Source organism: Oncorhynchus gorbuscha, linkage group LG03 (assembly GCF_021184085.1).
Source record: "Oncorhynchus gorbuscha isolate QuinsamMale2020 ecotype Even-year linkage group LG03, OgorEven_v1.0, whole genome shotgun sequence".
Classification (NCBI taxonomy): Eukaryota; Metazoa; Chordata; class Actinopteri; order Salmoniformes; family Salmonidae; genus Oncorhynchus; species Oncorhynchus gorbuscha.
The window spans coordinates 80,747,159-80,769,579 of NC_060175.1; the positions used below are offsets into that span (position 1 = coordinate 80,747,159).

The window sequence follows — 22,421 nt, forward strand, 5'->3', positions numbered from 1 at the left end:
TCTGCACGCACAGTGAGGCGAAGACTTTTGGAGGATGGCCTGGTGTCAAGGAGGGCAGCAAAGAAGCCACTTCTCTCCAGGAAAAACATCAGGGACAGACTGATATTCTGCAAAAGGTACAGGGATGGGACTGCTGAGGACTGCGGTAAAGTCATTTTCTCTGATTAATCCTCTTTCTGATTGTTTGGGGCATCCGGAAAAAGCTTGTCCGGAAAAGACAAGATGAGTGCTACCATCAGTCCTGTGTCATGCCAACAGTAAAGTATCCTGAGACCATGTGTGGGTTGCTTCTCAGCCAAGGGAGTGGGCTCACTAACAATTTTGCCGAAGAACACAGCCATGAATAAAGAATGGTAACAACCAACACATCCTCCGAGAGCAACTTCTCCCAACCATCCAGGAACAGTTTGGTGACGAACAATGCCTTTTCCAGCATGATGGAACACCTTGCCATAAGGCAAAGTGGCTCGGGGAACAAAACAAATCAGTCAGGATGTGGCCCAGAAGTTAATTGACAGCATGCTAGGGCGGATTGCAGAGGTCTTGAAAAAGAAGGGTCAACACTGCAAATATTGACTCTTTGTATCAACTTCATGTAATCGTCAATAAAAGCCTTAGACTCTTATGAAATGCTTGCAATTATATTCCATAGTAACATCTGACAAAAATATCTAAAGACACTGAGGCAGCAGACTTTGTGAAAATTAGTATTTGTGTCATTCTCAAAACTTTTGGCCATGACTGTACAGTGTAAACATTGTTAATGTTGTAAATGACTATTGTAGCTGTAAACAAAAATACAAAAATAAAATACAATTTTTTTTTTTTTTTTTTTAAATCGAATATCTAGATGGGCGTGCAGAGGCCCATTTATCAGCAACCATCAGTCCTGTGTTCCAGTGTTCCAATGGTGTGGCATGTTGTGTTAGCTAATCCAAGTTTATCATTTTAAAAGGCGAATTGATTAGTATTTGGTAACATTGCCTTTAAATTGTTTAACTTTGGTCAAACATTTCAGGTAATTAATTGGGGCCAATTAACTACCTGAAATGACTAATTGACATCATTTGATTCAGTTGGAGGTGTACCTGTGGATGTATTTCAAGGCCTACCTTCAAACTCAGTGCCTCTTTGCTTGACATCATGGGAAAATCAAAAGAAATCAGCCAAGACCTCAGGAAAAAAAATGTTGGGAGAAATGTCCATACACCTGAAGGTACCACGTTCCTCTGTACAAACAATAGTATGCAAGTATAAACACCATTGGACCACGCAGCCGTCATACCGCTCAGGTAGGAGACTCGTTCTGTCTCCTAGAGATGAACGTACTTTAGTGCGAAAAGTGCAAATGAATCCCAGAACAACAGCAAAGGACCTTGTGAAGATGCTGGAGGAAACGGGTACAAAAGTATGTAAATCCACAGAAAAAACAGTCCTATATTTACATAACCTGAAAGGCCGCTCAGCAAGGAAGAAGCCACTGCTCCAAAACCGCCATAAAAAAGCCAGATTACGGTTTGCAACTGCGCATGGGGACAAAGATCATACTTTTTGGAGAATTGTCCCCTGGTCTGATGAAATAAAAATAGAACTGTTTGGCCATAATGACCATCGTTATGTTTGGAGGAAAAAGGGGGAGACTTGCACTCCGAAGAACACAATCCCAACCATGAAGCACGGGGGTGGCAGCATCATGTTGTGGGGGTGCTTTGCTGCAGAAGGGACTGTGCGAGCAAGGAGGCCTACAAACCTGACTCAGTTACACCATCTCTGCCAGGAGGAATGGGATACAATTCACACAACTTATTCTGGGAAGCTTGTGGAAGGCTAACCGAAATGTTTGACCCAAGTTCAACAATTTAAAGGCAATGCTACCAAATACTAATTGAGTGTATGTAAACTTCTGATCCACTGGGAATGTGATGAAAGCAATAAAAGCTGAAATGAATCATTCTCTACTATTATTCTGACATTTCAAGTTCTTAAAATAATGTAGTAATCCTAACTGAACTAAGAGAGGGAATTTTTACTACGATTAAATGTCAGCAATTGTGAAAAACCGAGTTCAAATGTATTTGGCTAAGGTGTATGTAAACTTCCGACTTCAACTTTATGTATTTCACATGACTGGGCAGTGGCGCAGCAATTTTTAAAATTATTATTATATATATTTTTAAATGTTAACCTTTTATTTATCTAGGCAAGTTAGTTAAGAACAAATTCTAATTTACAATGACAGCCTACCAAAAGGCAAAAGGCCTCCTGTGGGGACAGGGGATGGGATTAAAAATAAAAAATAATTTCAATAAAAATATAGGGCCAAACACACATCACGACAAGACAACAAAAAGAGAGACCTAAGACGACAACATAGCATGGCAGCAACACATGACAACACAGTGTGGTATCAACACAACATGACAACAACATAGTAGCAACACCACATGGCAGCAGCACAGGGTACAAACATTATTGGGCACAGACAACAGCACAAAGGGCAAGAAGGTAGAGAAAACAATACATCACGCAAAGCAGCCACAACTGTAAGACTGTCCATGATGGAGTCTTTGAATGAAGAGAATGAGATAAAACTGTCTAGTTTGAGTGTTTGTTGCAGCTCTTTCCAGTCGCTAGCTGCAGCGAACTGAGAAGACGAGCGACCCAAGGATATGTGTGCTTTGGGGACCTTTAACAGAATGTGACTGGCAGAACGGGTATTTTTATGTGGAGGATGAGGGCTGCAGTAGATGTCTCAGGTAGGGGGGGGGGGTGAGGCCGAAGAAGATTTTATAAATAAGCATCAACCAGTAGCTCTTGCGACAGGTATAAAGAGATGACCAGTTTACAGAGTAGTATAGAGTGAAGTGATGTGTCCTACAAGGAGCATTGGTGGCAAATCTGATGGCCGAATAGTAAAGAACATCTAGCCGCTAGAGAGCACCCTTACCTGCCAATCTATACAGTGCCTTGCGAAAGTATTCGGCCCCCTTGAACTTTGCAACCTTTTGCCACATTTCAGAATCAACAACAAGTGGGACACATTCATGAAGTGGAATGACATTTAATGGATATTTCAAACTTTTTTAACAAATCAAAAACTGAAAAATTGGGCGTGCAAAATTATTCAGCCCCCTTAAGTTAATACTTTGTAGCGCCACCTTTTGCTGTGATTACAGCTGTAAGTCGCTTGGGGTATGTCTCTATCAGTTTTGCACATCGAGAGACTGACATTTTTTCCCATTCCTCCTTGCAAAACAGCTCGAGCTCAGTGAGGTTGGATGGAGAGCATTTGTGAACAGCAGTTTTCAGTTCTTTCCACAGATTCTCGATTGGATTCAGGTCTGGACTTTGACTTGGCCATTCTAACACCTGGATATGTTTATTTTTGAACCATTCCATTGTAGATTTTGCTTTATGTTTTGGATCATTGTCTTGTTGGAAGACAAATCTCTGTCCCAGTCTCAGGTCTTTTGCAGACTCCATCAGGTTTTCTTCCAGAATGGTCCTGTATTTGGCTTCATCCATCTTCCCGTCCATTTTAACCATCTTCCCTGTCCCTGCTGAAGAAAAGCAGTCCCAAACCATGATGCTGCCACCACCATGTTTGACAGTGGGGATGGTGTGTTCAGGGTGATGAGCTGTGTTGCTTTTACACCAAACATAACGTTTTGCATTGTTGCCAAAAAGTTCCATTTTGGTTTCATCTGACCAGAGCACCTTCTTCCACATGTTTGGTGTGTCTCCCAGGTGGCTTGTGGCAAACTTTAAACGACACTTTTTATGGATATCTTTAAGAAATGGCTTTCTTCTTGCCACTCTTCCATAAAGGCCAGATTTGTGCAATATACGACTGATTGTTGTCCTATGGACAGAGTCTCCCACCTCAGCTGTAGATCTCTGCAGTTCATCCAGAGTGATCATGGGCCTCTTGGCTGCATCTCTGATCAGTCTTTTCCTTGTATGAGCTGAAAGTTTAGAGGGATGGCCAGGTCTTGGTAGATTTGCAGTGGTCTGATACTCCTTCCATTTCAATATTATCGCTTGCACAGTGCTCCTTGGGATGTTTAAAGCTTGGGAAATCTTTTTGTATCCAAATCCGGCTTTAAACTTCTTCACAACAGTATCTCGGACCTGCCTGGTGTGTTCCTTGTTCTTCATGATGCTCTCTGCGCTTTTAACAGACAAACATACAGAGACTTGATTACACACAGGTGGATTGTATTTATCATCATTAGTCATTTAGGTCAACATTGGATCATTCAGAGATCCTCACTGAACTTCTGGAGAGAGTTTGCTGCACTGAAAGTAAAGGGGCTGAATCATTTTGCACGCCCAATTTTTCAGTTTTTGATTTGTTAAAAAAGTTTGAAATATCCAATAAATGTCGTTCCACTTCATGATTGTGTCCCACTTGTTGTTGATTCTTCACAAAAAAATACAGTTTTATATCTTTATGTTTGAAGCCTGAAATGTGGCAAAGGGTCGCAAAGTTCAAGGGGGCCGAATACTTTCGCAAGGCACTGTAAATTACGTCTCCGTAATCTAGCATGGTTAGGATGATCATCTGATTCAGGGTTAGTTTGTTCGCTAAAGAGGAGCGATTACGATAGAGGAACCCAAGTCTAGATTTAATTTTAACCTGCAGCTTTGATATGTGCTGAGAGAAGGACAGTGTACCGTCTAGCCATACTCCCAAGTACTTGTATGAGGTGACTACCTCAAGCTCTAAACCCTCAGAGGTTGCAATCACACCTGTGGGGAGAGCAATCACACCTGTGGAGGTGTTCAGAACAAGTTTAAGGGCAGAGAAAGCTTGTCGGACACTAAGAAAGCTTTGTTGTAGAGCGTTTAACACTAAATCCGGGGAGGGGCCAGCTGAGTATAAGACTGTGTCATCTGCATATAAATGGATGAGAGAGCTTCCTACTGCCTGAGCTATGTTGTTGAAGTAAATTGAGAAGAGCGTGGATCCTGGCATCGAGCCTTGGGGTACACCCTTGGTGACAGGCAGTGGCTGAGACAGCAGATGTTCTGAATTTATACAGTGCACTCTTTGAGAGAGGTAGTTAGCAAACCAGGCCAAAGACTCCTCAGAGACACCAATACTCCTTAGCCTGCCCACAAGAATGGAATGGTCTACCACAGGGGTCCCCAAACTTTTTCCTGTGAGGGCCACATAACTTTTCCCTTCTCTGATGGGGGGCCGGTGTCAGTTTGTAACAGAAAAAGTGTGACGATCGTAGGGGAGCTTAAAAAATTTATTGTTTTCCAGAAAGCCACACATAACCAAATAACCCTTTCCAGGTTCTTTACAGAAAAAAAGTCAGGAAACAAATAATAACACTATTAATGAAATAAATAATAACTAAATAACCCTCTCTGAGTTCTTCACAGAAAAAACAGGAAATAAATAATAACTAAATAACTCTCTCTGGGTTCTTCATAGAAAAAAAAGCCATGGAACATTAACTTTCTGTCGTGCCATGCACAATCTTAACAGATAAAAGTTCAGCTCAGTTGTCAGAGCAGAATCTCTCTGACACATATGAGCAGTCTCTTAAAGTTCTTGTGTTCCTTCCTTATAATCCTTTTGTAGGTTCCAGTAGGCTTGTAGACACCGCTGTTTGCAGCTCTCTCTCATCAACTTCCCTGTGAAAACCACAAAAGAAGCAGGTTGAGAAACTGAACTAAGTGATACAGCACCTACACAGCACAATACATTTCACTACCAGTATGGTTGTAAAGATGGATTTTATCCCAGTATATTTTATTATGATTATATTTGTTTATGCTCAGAATGACTCATTCAAGTCAGAAAAGTGAGCTTACCTATGTATGTTCATCAGTGTGAACTGTGGGCCTCCATCTGGCTGGTGAGAAGTTGAATATCAGGTTCCATTCTAGTTACAGCCAGTCTCAAGCACTGATGCAAATGTTTATCTGTCAATCTTGATCTCATCGGGGTTTTCAGCAGTTTCATGCGAGAAAAGGTTTTCTCGCAGATATACGTGCTGCCAAAAACTGGACATTTTCATTGCGTGTTTTTTGATGTTTGGATATGTGTCGTTTGGGAGGGCGGCATAGAAGTCAATGAGACTGTTGGGCTTGAATGCGTCTTTCAGAACATCACAGTTCTGTAACTCAGCCAACTCAAACTGATATGAAGGCTGGGCTTCATCAATGTCGGCAACAAAGGGGTTCTGAAAAAGACGGATTTCTTTTGCATGAACATGTAGTTCACTGAATCGCACACCGAACTCCGCCTTCAGCATTTCCAGTGCTTCCACGCACTTTTCAGCTGGGAACGGGACCGCTGGGTTCTCTGTCGACAGGTTTTGGGTAGCAGGAAGATGGACGAAGTTGCGCTTTTTCACTTGTTCCAAAAGCAGCGCTAATTTCACCTCAAATGCTTTTATGTGTGAATACATGTCGCAAATGAGTTTCCCCTCGCCTTGTAGCTGCAAGTTAAGGCTGTTAAGTATTTCTGTCACGTCTGTTAAAAATGCGAGGTGCCATTTCCATTCTGGGTCGATCAGCTCTGGGACCGTTTTGTCTTTTAAATGAAGAAATGCGTTAATTTCGGGTAGCAGCTCGTAAAACGCCTCAAAACTCTGCCCCGGCTCAGCCATCGGACCTCTGTGTAGTACAGCACATCTCCGTGCGTAGACTCCAGTTCAGACAGGAATTCTTGGAACTGCCTGTGTTTAAGTCCCTTTGCTCTGATGAAGTTTATGCACGACACCACAACCTTCATTACAGAATCCCACGTCAACACTTTGCAGCACAGTGCTTGCTGGTGAATTAGGCAGTGGACTCGTAGCGGGGCGGTGAGACCCCTTTTTCCAACTCCCGGTTCATGCGTCCTATTAGACCGCGAGTTTCGCCCACCATGCTAGGAGCCCCGTCAGTCGTGATGCTAGCTAGCTTTGACCAGTCCAGGTCCAACTTCTCCATGGTTTGGCACACTTTGTCAAAAATATCCTCTCCGTTGTAGTCCCTTTGAGACTTTGGAGGGCTGCCAGCTCCTCGCATATCTCAAAGTTTGCGCTAACTCCACGAATAAAAATGAGCAGTTGCGCTGTGTCTTGCACGTCCGTGCTCTCATCCAGTGCTAATGAAAAAAGTCTAATTCTTTCGTCTTCTGCTGCAGCTGGGCATATACATTACTCCCGATTTCTTCAACGCGTCTGGTGATTGTACTCGCCGACAGACTTACGGCATTAAATGCATCTTTCTTCTCGGGACACACCTCCTCCGCGACAGCATCCATACATTTCTTAACAAACTCTCCGTCAGTGAAAGGCTTACCGCTTCTTGCTATCAGTTTAGCAACCCGAAAGCTGGCCCGAACTGATGCCTGGTTCAGCTGAGCTTGGCGTACAAATGTATTCTGCTGAGATAGTAGTCCACTTTTTAGCTTTGAGAGTTTGTCTGCTCGTATTTGGCCTTGCAAGCTATCGTACTTGTCTTTGTGACGGGATTCATAGTGTCGGCGAAGATTGTATTCTTTGAATACCGCCACCGTCTCTTGACAGATGAGACAAACAGCCTTTTCTTTGCATTGAACAAAAAAATAATCGTTTGTCCACTGCAGGTTAAATACCCTGCATTCTGAATCAATTTTTCTCTTACCTAACCTTTTCGCCATTATTCCGTTCTCTCTTTGACAGGGCCGGGCCTAGGATTTTTTTTCTGGAGGCCAAATAGGAAAAAAATTTGATGGCGTCTCTGGTATTGTTCAGAGGGCCGGGCCAAATGTGCTGACGGGCCGTATCCGGCCCGCGGGCCGTAGTTTGGTGACCACTGGTCTACCATATCAAAAGCTTTGGCCAAGTCAATAAAAATAGCAACACAACATTGCTTAGAATCAAGGGAAATTGTGACATCATTGAAGACCTTAAAGGTTGCAGTGACACATCCATAACGTGAGCGGAAACCAGATTGCATTCCAGAGAGAATACTGTAGACATCAAGAAACCCAGTCAGTTGATTATTGACAAGTTTTTCCAACACTTTTGATAAACAGGGCTAAATAGAAATAGGCCTATAACAGTGAGGATCAGCTTGATCTTCCCCTTTAAATAAAGGATGAACTGTGGCTGCCTTCCAAGAAATGGGAACCTCCCCAGAGAGGATAGACAGGCTTGGAGATTATAGGGGCAGCAACCTTAAAGAAGAAAGGGTCTAAACCATCTGACCCAGATGGTTTCTTGGGGTCAAGTTTAAGGAGCTCCTTTAGCATTTCCGACTCAGTGACCGGTTGCAGGGAGAAACTTTGTAAAGGGGCAGAGGGAAAAGAGGGAGGAGCATTGAGGCTAGTTGCATTAGAAGGGATGGGAGATATGGCTGAGTCAAATGGGAATCCTGACTTAATGAAGTGGTGATTAAAAAGCTCAGCCATGTGCTTCATGTCAGTAACAACCACATCAACTTTAAGGGACATGGGCAGCTGTGAGGAGGAGCGTTTATTCTCAGGTCTTTAACCGTTTTCCAGAACTTCTTGTGGTTTGACCCACAGAGAGAGAGAACTGCTCCTTAAAGTAACTAACTTTGGCCTTCCGGATAGCCTGAGTGTACTTATTTCTTATTTGCCTGAACAATAGCCAGTCAGCCTGTGTATGCGTGTGCCAAGCCTTTCGCCAAATGCAATTCTTGAGGTGGCGTAACTCTGCAAGATCACTGTCAAACCAGGGGCCGAACCTGTTTTTAATTCACATTTTCTTTATGGGGGTGTGTTTAACAAAATCACTGAACATATTTTGAAAAAGGTCCAAGTGTCTTCGAGCTGATTCTGTACCAATTTACAGAGGTCAGGTCATGAAGGAAGGCTTGCTCATTAAAGTTTTTTAGCAGGTGTCTATGACAAATCAGAACAGGTCGTTTCACTCTGCAGCCATTACGAACATAGGCTGTAAAACAATGATCACTAAAGTCATTACAGAAAACACCAGACTGACAGTTATCAGGATTATTTGTAAGGATGACATCGAGGAGAGTAGCCATTTCTAGGTGTTTGGAATCATACCTAGTGGGATTAGGATTAATAATCTTAGAAAGATTTAGGGAGTCCCATTGTTTTAGGACTTGGTCAGGTGGTTTAAGCATGTCCCAGTTTAGATCACCTAGCAGGACAAATTGAGACTTAGTGTAAGGGGCCAGCAGAGAGTTTAGGGCAGGTAGGATACAGGCCGGTGCTGATGGAGGACGATAACACCCAGCAACAGTCAACAAAAAGCTATTTGGAAGTTGAATGCTTAAAACCAGCAAATCAAATTGTTAGGGGACAGACTTGGTGGAGACAACTGAGCACTGAAGGTGATCCTTGGTAAAGATTGCCACTCTCCCACCTTTGGAAGATCTGTCTTGCCCGAAAAAGGTCATAACCAGAAAGGTTAACATCAGTATTCAAAACACTCTTTCTTAACGACGTAATGACCAACGCATCTGGATTGGAGCTGTGAACCCACACTTTCAATTGATCCACACTTTCAATTGATCCATCAGTGAACCAATATCAGAGCACATGTCAGAATTGGGGATAGCAACAGTAGAATCAAGGCACGGCAGAGGACAGGGAGAGCTCTGCAATGTTGATTTATGACATTTGATGGCAACAAAATCATATTATATATCTATTTCATCAGGTAACATGAATACAAAGCTGGCGAGAAGTGGTTAGAATAGGATGGGGGGCCATGAGTCCGTGTAACCAATAGAGAATCAGAGTCCCGAGTGTGGGAACAAACATAGTCTGTCCCACAGTTGGGTAAACAAAGTTCATAGTCAACAAAGCATGCAGGAGTCATGTGTGGGCCTGGGAGGGCATAGGCCCACTCACCTGGGAATGAGTTTTTCCCCACAAAAATGCTTTATTACAGACAGAAATACAACTCAGTTTCATCAGCTGTCCGGGTGGTGGGTCTCAGATGATCCCGGCGGTGAAGAAGCCGGATGTGGAGATTCTGGGCTGGCGTGGTTACACAGTCTGTGGTTGTGAAGCCGATAGGATGTGCTGACAAATTCTCTAAAACGACAATATGGAGACTTTTTCCATTTTCTCCAGTTTTGCATTTAGCCTCCAGAACTTTCATTAATCGGTTTTCGGTGTGTGGTAGATTCTGCCAATTATCCTCAATGATGTCTTAAAAATGTGTAGTTGATTGTGGTTGGTTAACTAGAGTTTCTCATTTAGATTATACTATATAGCACGTACTATCCTTTTTTTCAGTCTATTAATTTGTCATCACCAGGTGTCTATTGTGTAACATATAGTACGTTAATGAGGAGCACCATCCTCCTCCCTGGATGAGCCTCCACTGGCAAACTGAATGGTGGCTCAGTAATGTCATGTACTTTTTTTTCTCTGTTCCACTGCCAGGAGATCCTTTGGGAACAAACCACAACCAAATCCATACATTTCAGTTTGTAAGGATTAACACCCCAATATGTTACATGTTATATATTACATGACCATACTGACCCACATTTTGAGTCTCATGTTGGGTGTATTAGACAGAACTGTTATACCTACCACTCTCGTTCCAACCACCTATAATTTACTTTCACTTTTCCAGTTGTGCATTTAGAGGGCTTGTTCATGGAGCTATTCGCTGACAATCATTTTCTGACATTCCACATACAAATGGAAACCCATGGAAACCCACATGTTCCATCTCAGCTGTTTGGTGACATCGGCTGCACACAGAGAACAGATCCACCTTTCAAGCCTGCAGTACATGGCCAGCAGTTTGTCATGCTGGGGACACAGCTTCTCCAGCTGCAGCTCCTTGACCACTACACCCACCAGAGTGTGCTTCTGTAACAGAGGGACATTCAGATGAGCTCTAAATTGAGACTGGCAGTAGGACCACTTACACTCCTGACAGCCTTTGCCTTCCTCCTGGACCCTACAAGAGTAAACATGTCGGGACTGGCGTACGGATAACCAAGAGTGCTGTTGAGTAGTGTTGAGTAGAGTCATCTTCCTCAGCTTCTCCATCTTTTCCAGCATTGAGTTCTTGGTCAGTGTGGGGCGCCTGCTGAACGTCTCCCGGCAGCAGGAAACCTCAGTGCTGCTGCTTCCACTTTCATCCCTGCATTTGCTGATGCAGAAGTTGTGTCCACTTCAAAGAGTTGTACGGTCTGTCAGTGTGTTCAAACAGACTGGACAGCTGATCTGTTCCCTTTTCCACGGCTTAGAGGCAATTTTGTCAGAGTGAATAAAAAAATGATAAATACTGTGGTTTATAACATCAGTTCAGCAAGAAGTTTAGCAACTGTAATGTTACCTTTCAGGAAATGCAGAAACTTGTAACAATCAGGAATCATGAACCAGTTTGTGACATACTGGAAACAAGGAGCTCCTTCTGACACATGAGAATACAGAAGAATGCATGAGAATGCAGTTGCGCTGTGTAATCTTGGCTGGTGGTTGGTGTCATGGTAACTACTTACTCATTGTTTTTAATGAGCACAAAGGATCTGTCTTTCCTCATCTGTAGTAAAAGCAGGAGTCCCAGTTTGAGTGGAACATACACTGACACTGTCTCCCCCTCGACCGCTTCTCCCCTTCTGTGTTGAAGCCCATGTAGATTAGTTGACGTTATGGTCGGGGAAGTAATACAATCATAAATGTACCCCCCCCCCCCTATTATTCATGAGTGTGTACCAGTGTGCGAGAACCAACGCACACAATGTGTGTAGTAATTAAGATTGGGGCAATACACTCCGACAGGAAGATCTGATAAACCCTTTCCCTTCTCATATGCCGTACATCCATCACCACCCCTAAAATAATGCTGGTCCTCTCCCTTATTGGGTGTTAGATTATTTATTGGCATGGGGCCATGTGCATGTTTCCTCTGCTGAGAGTGATGGAGCAAAACTCGGCTGCCTCTTTTCTGGTAGGATTACGGTATTCTACTCTGTTCGGCTCTCTCCCTGTGGAGAGGAGGAGATAGAGCGAGGGAGAGAGGCAGAGATTACTGCAGATCCACCCGTTATTCTCTCCTATTTCCAGCCCCCTCTCCACTGAGGTAGAAGTATCCTGTCATTTCGCCCCTCCACTCCTCCATCTCTTGCTGGAATAATGTATCCATTCTTCCTTTTCATTTAATCTGATTTGATTCATTTGAATGATAGCAATTAATTAATGAACCTGCATGACAACACTGCATGAATACCTTCATCAGAGTTTGAGTGTATATATACGGTGCATGTGACATACAGTTTGTATGTTTATGCATGTATGTTGTGTTTCGTAGTTCTCTAAGCAGACTGACTGACTAGAGACGGACACTCGCAGACCCTCCTCGTCTTCTTCAACATGCTGAGGAAGGGTTCGGAGTTGCTCCTGGCCACAGGAGGTGACAGGGAGGTGCTGCTCGATCTGGATTACGTGACGGGCAATCGGGGCGAACCCCAAACCACAGACAGCTATGGGAGTCTGCAGAACGGGGGTTTCATCCCACCAAGATATGTAAGTGTCCCCCACTCCCTCCCTGATTTGGTCTCATCCAATTGCTGCTCTGATGATGACTTACCCAGAATGTTGAATGTTGCAGTGCATCTTGAATGGGGGTTAGTGCTGATTTGACTTCAAGCTTTCTCCTCATATAGTTGTATTGATGTCAATATGATCCCCCAAAAATATTTTCCCTAAAAACAGTGTTTTAATTTTGACGAAAATGTTATTTTGTGGTGATTGAATCTAAAATCAATATTGCGAATAAAGCTTTTGTGCTGTTGCCTACTGCAATAGCTACAGCTCGTTCCAAATCAGTCACATTTTATTTGTCGAATACAACTGGTATAGACTTTACCGTGAAATGCTTGCTTAAGAGCCCTTCCCAGCAATGCAGAGTTTAAAAATAAGAATACAAATACAATAGTAACACGAGGACACAATTAGATTTCACTGTCATTACAGCCATTTTTCTGTCCTATTTATTTATCTGATATGTAAATGGACGTTATATTGATATACATTATATAACGGAAATATTTTCAGCTTTCAGCTGCAGCGGCTTCTTCTGATGATAATGACGATGATGAGGATGACCCCATCTATATACACTGTGATAAAACGAGTAGCCGACCGGAACAACCACTAGGGGGGAACTACTTTAGAGATGGAAGAACCAAAATAGGTGCTTTTAGGCTTTCTGTATATCTATACAGTATTACATTTTACTTTAAGTTGCTTGACTTGAATGTTTCCACCACAGCACTAAAATCACCTTTTTTCAAATAATTAAATAATTATGGTCTTCACTTTGGGCCTTAATCATTTGAATCAGGTGTGTTAGTCCAGGTCTGGAATAAAAGCCTGCACACCCAGTAGCTTTCCAGGAAACGAGTGGCAGATCCCTGGTAACAGACAGTATAAAGAACAAGCCACCAATCAAACTCTAACCTATGGCTTTGTCTGACTGATCCTGAATCAGACTTTGTTCTAGTATGGGAGGTGAAACCGAGAAAGCATCGCTCCAGATGGAGGGGCCAATCTGAGACCAGCGGTCCGGAGGAGGTCGGAGCCAGGGCAGAGGAGGGGAGCAGCAGGTCTGAGCGGAGAAAGGCTCAGCTGGCTCGATGGAGGAACAAATTCACCCAAAACCTGCAGAATGCCGGCATACTGCTGGAAAAGGTAATATAATATACACTACTAACTCACCTAGCTCCACAAGACTTAGTGGTTAGATCTAGTGTTTCTACTTTCCCAATAACAATCGTTCCTTCTTAATGCTAATGCTCTGTTGACAGTTTTACTGTTCAATCTAATAATGCTTATATGCTGCAGCACACTGTAACATATAATTCATAATTTTGTGAATGTTCTGTAATGATTGATGTTTGGCACTAGGAGGAGATGGCGAGCGAGAAAAAAACCATCCATTATCTGAACCTGAGCGCCCCTTGGGATGTGTTGGTGTATTACGCAGAGGAGCTCATTCTGAGAGCACCCCTACAGGTCAGTGCTAACACTACACTTTATGACAGTGCAAAATACAGTAGTGCAAAATACGATAAAACCGATACTATGGTGTGTGGAGTGTTACGGAGAATGTTGTTTTTGTGTCGCAGGCCCAACCGAACCCAAACTTCAACACTTCTGACCGGATCCTTCGGAAACTATACATTCCCAACCTCATGGCGGAGTCCCTGCCAAACAGGCCACTGGACTACTACACTTGTGCCTTTCGCAAGTCAAAGATGGAGAAGTGAGTCCCTACATCCCGGAAACTTCCTGATATCGGATTTGATTGCTAATCCTCAACAATTAGTTGAGCCACATTGCGTGCTGACCTTTATAAAAGACCCTGTTACTGTAAGTTGTAAAGGACTACAGGTTTAATCTCGCTCTGTTTGTCACTTCTCAGGTTCCTCGGCTGTGAGAACCATGACACCTACTTTACTAACACACAGAGACACCGTATAGTGAGTGCATTCATTGACTTTCTGCATCTTTACCCATTTGTTGGATAATGATGGATGTACACCAGGAATAGATGGACATACTGTACTGTATATAGGCCGACCTATATGTGGTCAAAAATGCTTTACTTCAGACTATGTCATTCTCATATGGCCAATTGGCTGTCCATGGCAGGTGTATGAGCTTCTGGCGAGAACGGTGTACGGCAAGAGGAAGAGAGCAGAGGTGGGCGTGGCTCGACTGCTCAACGAGGGGGCATACACTGCAGCGTTTCCCTTGCATGAGGTCAGAGACATTCTTAATGTACCACCGCTAGGGCTGACACCATTAGTTGACTGGTCGATAGGCTGTTGGTCGACCGAGATTTCTTCTTTCTTTCTTTATTTTTTTGCATGGTGCACAAGAATCCTGTCTAATTCACGCCTGTCTCAGTGGACTAATCCATTGCAGAGGCTACGGGGATAGCACAGTCCATCACTCTAAGACATGTGATAATGAAATTGTATATGGTTATATTATGTACAAATAATGGTACAACACTAATAAATCTAATATTATTTTAATGCGCTTTCTCCCGTTTGGGTACGGTCGCTGTCCGCAGTTTTGAAACAATCTTGCACTGTAGATTTGGCGCCTTTTCCTATGTTGCTATGTGCATAATAGCAAAATTAACACGCTTATTAGGATTGAGAAGAATGTGGTGGAGGCAGGAGAGGCAGAGACGAGGAAACAACCGTAGCCTAACTGTCTTAGAAAATTGAGGCAAGAGGAATCTCCAACTTAAGTATGTCTATAATCAGTAGCCTAAATGTTAAATGTGTCTGGCTTGATAAATAATCCATATATGTCTACAGAGATAAGGCAGATCTTGCTTCTGTTGCCTTCTGTGTTTGTTAAATAGCCTACTGATTTTGTGAGCACCAAGCCTCATGCAAAGGCAAAATGTCGGATCAAGCAATTTCACTCAGAGTGCAAGGGTTGAGGGAATAGGGAATTTTTCCTAAATAAATTAGGGATTTCGGTAACCAAACCTTTCAGTCAGAAACAAGTAAGTAACTAAATGGCTGAAATTATGTGGTGCCTTTTCGCTGCAGTAGGGAGAAGATCAAGACAACGTGGGCCAGTCACTCAGGCATTCGCTGGATTTGTTTTTTAACACAGTGTGACCATCAGGCTCTTTCTTGAGTCATTTGTGTCTTAATTATTAAATGAAACAGTGTGCTTAAAGCATCAGACAAGTTCGGTGTATATATAGTTGATTTTATACTAACACATAGGGTGTGTCTGTATACGGTGCATTCGGAAATGATTCAGACCCCTTGACTTTTTCCACACGTTACGTTAGCCTTATTCTAAAATTGATTAAATTGTTTCCCCTCATCAATCTAATCACAATACCCCATAATGACAAAGCAAAAAGAAGTTTAGACATTTTTGCAAATGTATTAAAAATAAAGAACTGAAATATTGCATTTACATAAGTATTCACACCCTTTACACAGTACTTTGATGAAGTACCTTTGGCAGCGATTACAGCCTCGAGTCTTCTTGGGTATAACGCTACAAGCTTGGCACACCTGTATTTGGAGAGTTTCTCCCATTCTTCTCTGCAGTTCCTCTCAAGCTCTGTCAGTTTGGATGAGGAGCGTCGCTGCGCAGCTATTTTCAGGTCTCCAGAGATGTTTGATCGGATTCAAGTCCGGCCTTCAAGTCCCAAAGCCACTCCTGTGTAGTCTTAGCTGTGTGCTTACGAACGTTGTCCTGTTGGAAAGTGGACCTTGGCCCCAGCCTGGACCTGAGTGCTCTGGAGCAGGATTTCATCAAGGATCTCTCTGCACTTTGCTCCGTTCATCTTTCCCTTGACCATGACTAGTCTTCCAGTCCCTGCCACTGAAAACCTTCCCCACTTCCCCAGGTCTCCTCCAGATGTGACGCTTGTTCAGGCCCCAATTTAATTTACAATAAAATAAAGTTACATCTTGGTTTCATCAAACCAGAGAACACAATCCTGTCTCAGTGAGCTACGGACAATTATTTTGACCTCATGGCTTGGATTTTGCTCTGACCTGCATTGTCAACTGTGGGACCTTATATAGACAGGTGTGCGCCTTTCCAAATCATGTCCAATCAATTGAATTTACCACAGCTGAACTCCAAGTTGTAGAAGCATCTCAATGATGATCAATGAAAACAGGATACACCTGAGCTCAATTGCGCGTCTCATAGCAAAGGGTCTGAATATTTATGTAAATAAGGTATTTCTGTTATTTATTTTAAATACATTTACAAAAGTAAAAACTCTTTTCGCTTTGTTATTATGGGGTATTGTGTGTAGATGTATGTGTGTATTGTGTGTAGATGCTGCTCCTATTTTAGAATAAGGCTGTAACGTAACAAAATGTGGAAAAAGTCAATGGGTCTGAATACTTTCCGAATGCACTGTATATATGGAAATATACATTTAAACAGATCAGGACGCTTCTCAGTCGACCACGATTTTTTTAGTCGGGGACAGCCCTAACCGCCACACACAAAGACATCTGCCTAGTACACCAGTCTTTGTTAAATGTGTGTATGTACGTGTATGTTTGTTAGGGCCCCTTTGAGCTTCCAGAGTATGAGGTGCATCCAGATGAGCTGAACCAGAGGCAGGTCTTGTTCCAGTATTGGGCCCGCTGGTCTAAATGGTACAAGTACCAGCCACTTGACCACATCAGAGAATACTTTGGAGAGAAAATAGCCCTTTACTTTGCCTGGCTGGGTAAGCAGGATTCCTCATATAGTAAATCTGATACAGTACCAATATTTTGTTCTGTACTGCTTTTATGGTTATACTTTGAGGTGGGGACGTTATGAAACTGAACACACATCAGAAAAATCTGAGATTTAGTGGCAAGCATCATACTTACGAAGACTTAGATGAAAGAGAGATCAATATCTTTTCACTTATGATATGTGGTCAATTTACCACAACAGTACAGTTTTGTGAGTTACCCCCATTGTATTGTTTGACATAGAGAGTTGTTGAGGAGGTTTTTGTCTCTCTGATCCTCCTCTGTAGGGTTCTACACAGCCTGGCTGCTCCCAGCGGCGGTGGTGGGGGCCTTTGTCTTTGTGTCAGGACTCATGTCCATGGGGACCAACACTCCTGCGTGAGTCCTGAAACTCCTTCACTTACAATGCTTTTCTAACAGATTCATTCCTTTCGCTGTTATCAAGGTTCATGGTTTGAAAACTGTACAGTATAGAGGTCAGATTATATATCTTTACTATGAATAGAGACGAAAAGCTGGATCAAAGTGATGTTGTACCAGTATAATTTATGCAACAGAGTGGCCTAGTGTAAGGCACAGTCTGCAAATGTCATGCAGGCTGCTCAGACATAATGCATTACCCACAAGAGTCCTCTTCAGTGTACTCATGCAGCACTTAGTCTGTTGCATTGCTTCACTGTGCTGTGTGTGTTTGTATATGTGTGTTTGTGTGTATGTGCACATTTTACTATACTTGTGAGTACCATAAGTCCTCACAAGAATAGCAAACAAACTAAAATTCAGAGAAGTGAGGACATTTTGCCTGTCCTCAATTCAAAATAAAAAAAGGCTATTTTAGGCTTAGCTGTTAGGGTTAAGGTTAGGATTAGGAGTTAGGATTAGGGGTTAAGGTTAGGGTTAAATTCTGGGTTAAGGAAAATAGAATTTGGAATGGGAATCAATTGTTGGTCCTCACAAGTATAGTAAGACGTGTGTGTGTGTGTGTGCTTGCATACACTCGCATGTGTGTCCGTGTTCGTTTCTATGTGTGTGTTAGGGGGAGAAAAAAACATTTTGGTCAGTGTTTTCCATCTCAAATCTGTTTCCATGGCAAGATGCTGATAATTGCTTCCTCGGGTATCAGTGTTTGTTGGCTTGGTGGTGAATCACAGAAGATTTACATTAAGAGCGAACATGGAGAAAGTGAGACTAAAGATGCAATAATACAGAGAAGGAAGAATAGCATTGAGCCTCTTACAAGCCCACGGGCATTATTGTAAATCCTCCTGTTCATTGTGGATTAGTGCTATCAATCACTGTACTGTATAAAAGCCAGAGAGCTTTAGTCTCGGGTAATTTACTGTGTAGCAGGAAATCAAGGGATAATAATCTTTGCATTACATGCAAATGCAGACTGGGGTTGTGTCTGAAATTGCACTCTATCCATTATAGTACACTACTTAATAATAAAGTAGTGCACTACAGATTTCGGATCTTGACTTGATCACTATTTTTATGCAGAGAATTTTCCTGCTTTATCAGAAAATTCAAATGAGCCTGGTTTTTATTAACATTTGCATTTCTCTCTCTCTCAATGCGGGGGAGGTCGAGTCATTGGGATCAGGGCTTGCTATCAGTATTCTGTAGTATTCTTTCTCACTCAAATATGCTTAGGTCCTATTACTTTTCTATCTGAAATGCAGCCATACACATCAACAACCGTTGTTTTATATAGCTTAATAACACAATATAGATATTGATCTCCACTAGGATACAACATAGAAGTGTCAAATGTATCCTAACGTCATGAATTAACTTTCAAAATTGAGTTCAGTTATGGCCTGGGGTCTAGCGGTTAGGGTTGCTGTCTTCAGTGCGTACACAGAGACCTACCATGTCAGCTTGGGTTCAATTCCGGCCAATGCCCTTCTGGCATAACTAACTAAATTCCTCCTACTGACTTACACATTTTGATTTTGGACATCAGTTGATTGACAGATATAGAACGATAAAATTTCCTCCAGTGTGGATGCTCGCCCCCACGTTTTATAATTAGGCTATGTATCATTTGTTCATTTAGTTATGGTCTTTGGTGTGGATTAAAAGCCTGTATTGTGTGGCTTTAATATTTTATTTCATAAAGCTGTGATGTTAATCAAAATACCTTTTTGTCACATGCGCCGAATACAGCAGGAGTAGACCTTAACATGAAATACTTACAAGCCCTTAACCAACAATGAAAGTATTTACTAAATAAACTAAAGTAAAACTTTTTTTTAAGTAACACAATAAAATAACAAAAATGAGGCTGTATACATGGGGTACCGGTACCGAGTGGGGGGAAGGGGGTCAATGTAAATAGTCCAGGTGGCCATTTGATTAGTTGTTCAGCAGTCTTATGGCTTGGGGGTAGAAAATGTTAAGGAGTCTTTTTGACCTAGACTTGGCGCTCCGGTACCGCTTGCCTTGTGGTAGCAGAGAGAACATTCTATGACTTGCTTTACTGGAGTCTTTGACCATTTTTTGAGACTTTCTCTGACACCGCCTAGTATATAGGTCCTGGATGACAGGAAGTTTGGCCCCAGTGATGTACTGAGCTGTACGCACTACCTTCTGTAGCACCTTACGGTCAGATGTCGAGCAGTTGCCGTACCAGGCGGTGATGCAACCGGTCAGGATTCTCTCGATGGTGCAGCTGTAGAAAGTTTTGAGGATCTGGGGACCCAAGCCAAATCTTTTCAGTCTCTTGAGGGGGAAAAGGCATTGTCGGGCCCTCTTCACGAGTTTATAGGTGTGTTTCGACCATGATACTGTCATGGAAATTCTTACACAGGGACACTCAAAGTCAATCTTAAAAGAACAATCCTTCATTTGTCAGTGCGCTGGAGAGGTTCCAACCAACTCAATGCACCATAGTACACTTCAATCAGGAGATCCCCCTGGGCAGTCCCAGCAGTTGTCTTCTATACGGCTATACACAGTTATATTTGCATGATTTAGCATAATTAATCAATCATTACCATTTTGTTTCATTCATGTGACCGACCAATACTGGTTCATAACACGTGACAGACCAATACCTCACAAGGCTGGTGAGGATCAGCGTGGCAGATGTGTGGTTACCTGCTGGATCCTGGAAGTCCAGTCAACAAAAAATGTAATGACGTATTTGCTTGCTATGTAAGGTTGATTTGATCTAATAGAAGTTTTGTAATGCTTAGGTTGTTACGAGTGTACTGATATAAGTATAACATGTGACATCCCAGCAACTTTTAGAAAAAACACTTTATATTGGAGTTGTCTTGAGATGCCTATGCATATTCATGGAATGAGGCTATTCTCCATTGAATACAGGCGGTTGATATCAACAACCCTCATCGAAAATTGTGACCTGCCTTAGGTCACGATTTATGCTTGATCCGGAAATGTGGTCAGGAGGCTCCGTACAGAGGGTGTCAAGGTATTGCAGAGGGTTCGGAGGCTTGCGGTGGACCAAATCAAGTGAAGGAAGTTGTCAATTAAGTGAGTTTACGGGCTCAGGAGAGTCAACAGTCAAGAGCCATGCGTCCTCCGAAACACGACCCTGCCAAGCCGCAGGGTCGTGTGCCTGCTTTACCTGGAATGCCAGCAATGTGTTGGAGGAAACACCGTACAACTGGAATGCCAGCAATGTGTTGGAGGAAACACCGTACAACTGGCGACCGTGTCAACGTGCATGCGCCCGGCCCACCACAGGAGTCGCTAGAGCGAGATGGGACAAGGACATCCCGGCTGACCAAACCCTCCCCTAACCCCGGCGACGCTGGGCCAATTGTACATCGCATCATGGGTCTCCCGGTTGCGGCCGGCTGCGACACAGCCTGGGATCGAACCCAGATCTGTAGTGATGCCTATGCACTGCAGTGCCTTAGACCACTGCGCCACTTGGGAGGCCCCCCTTTTCCTCGATCCTGATTAGAATGATGGAGGTACCTTTCCCCAGATCTGTACCTCCACACAATCTAGGAGCTTCACAGAGAATTCCTTTGACCTCATGGCTTGGTTTTTGCTCTGACATGCACTGTCAGAGCAGGTGTGTGTCTTTCCAAATCATGTCCAATCAATTGAATTTACTAAAGGTGGACTCCAATGAGGTTGTAGAAACATCTCAATGATGTTGAGATGAGGTGCTTCTACATCTGCATTGCTTGCTGTTTGGGGTTTTAGGCTGGGTTTCTGTATAGCACTTTGTGACATCGGCTGATGTAAAAAGAGCTTTATAAATACATTTGATTGATTGAATTTACCACAGGTGAACTCCAATCAAGTTGTAGAAACATCTCAAGGATGATCAATGGAAACAGGATGCATTTGAGCTCAATTTCGAGTCTCATGGCAAAGTGTCTGAATACTTATGTAAATAAGTATTGATTGGGGCGGCAGGTAGCCTAGTGGTTAGAGCGTTGGTCCAGTAACCGAAAGGTTGCTGGATCGAATCGCTGAGCTGACAAGGCAAAAATCCCACTGTTCCCCCCGTCTTTGTAAATAATAATGTTCTTAACTGACTTGCCTAGTTAAATAAAGGATAAATATAAAGTTTTTTTTATTTTAATTTTTTATTTTAATGTGCAAACATTTATAAAAACCTGTTTTTGCTTTGTCATTATGGGTTATTGTGTGTAGATTACTGAGGATATGTTTTTATTTAATCCATTTTATAATAAGGCTGTAACATAACACAATTTGGAAAAGGGGAAAGGGTGTGAATACTTTCCGAATGCACTGTTTTAAGCCTTCCCCAAACCATAGCCCGCCCCTAACCTTAACTCCCCAGAATTAATGCCTAAACTGTTAACCTTTTGTGTTGTTTCTTTTTTAACCCTTTTTTAACCATGCGGAATTAACCCTGTAACCACGCAGAATTAATGTGTCAAAAATAGACATTCATCCATGAGTGAAAGGGGAGTGGGCCGGATTCGAACCCATGCCAACTCTGGCATATGTGTGTCGGGTAAAACTGCTAGACCACACAGGCACAATTGCTTGCCTTGAACATATAAAAAACGATTGATTTAAAAAAGAATTCAAAGATTTTCAGTAACGAAAACGACATATACCCCCTCCAAATATATGTACATTTATTATAATCCACATAAGAATCCACAAGAGATGCACTGCAGCCTGCACCTACCTTACATAAGGTTCAATGTAGGTATGGTACTGCATTGGATACAAACCCTGCTTCCAGCTGCCCC

The 22,421-nt window shown here is 42.6% G+C and overlaps 1 protein-coding gene across 2 annotated transcripts in view; it reads left to right on the plus strand.

Annotated features, from left to right (window-relative positions):
- Nucleotides 1–22,421, plus strand: part of LOC124032015 (anoctamin-7-like) — a 47,516-nt gene that overhangs the window by 7,076 nt on the left and 18,019 nt on the right. For both annotated transcript variants that reach the window (XM_046343952.1, XM_046343953.1), the window contains exons 2-10: nt 12,264–12,478; nt 13,010–13,148; nt 13,446–13,645; nt 13,862–13,969; nt 14,083–14,219; nt 14,379–14,436; nt 14,609–14,719; nt 17,030–17,195; nt 17,496–17,586. In XM_046343952.1, the coding sequence (XP_046199908.1) occupies nt 12,326–12,478; nt 13,010–13,148; nt 13,446–13,645; nt 13,862–13,969; nt 14,083–14,219; nt 14,379–14,436; nt 14,609–14,719; nt 17,030–17,195; nt 17,496–17,586 (1,163 nt within the window). In that variant the 5' untranslated portion in view covers nt 12,264–12,325. The remainder of the gene's footprint in view (nt 1–12,263; nt 12,479–13,009; nt 13,149–13,445; nt 13,646–13,861; nt 13,970–14,082; nt 14,220–14,378; nt 14,437–14,608; nt 14,720–17,029; nt 17,196–17,495; nt 17,587–22,421) is intronic.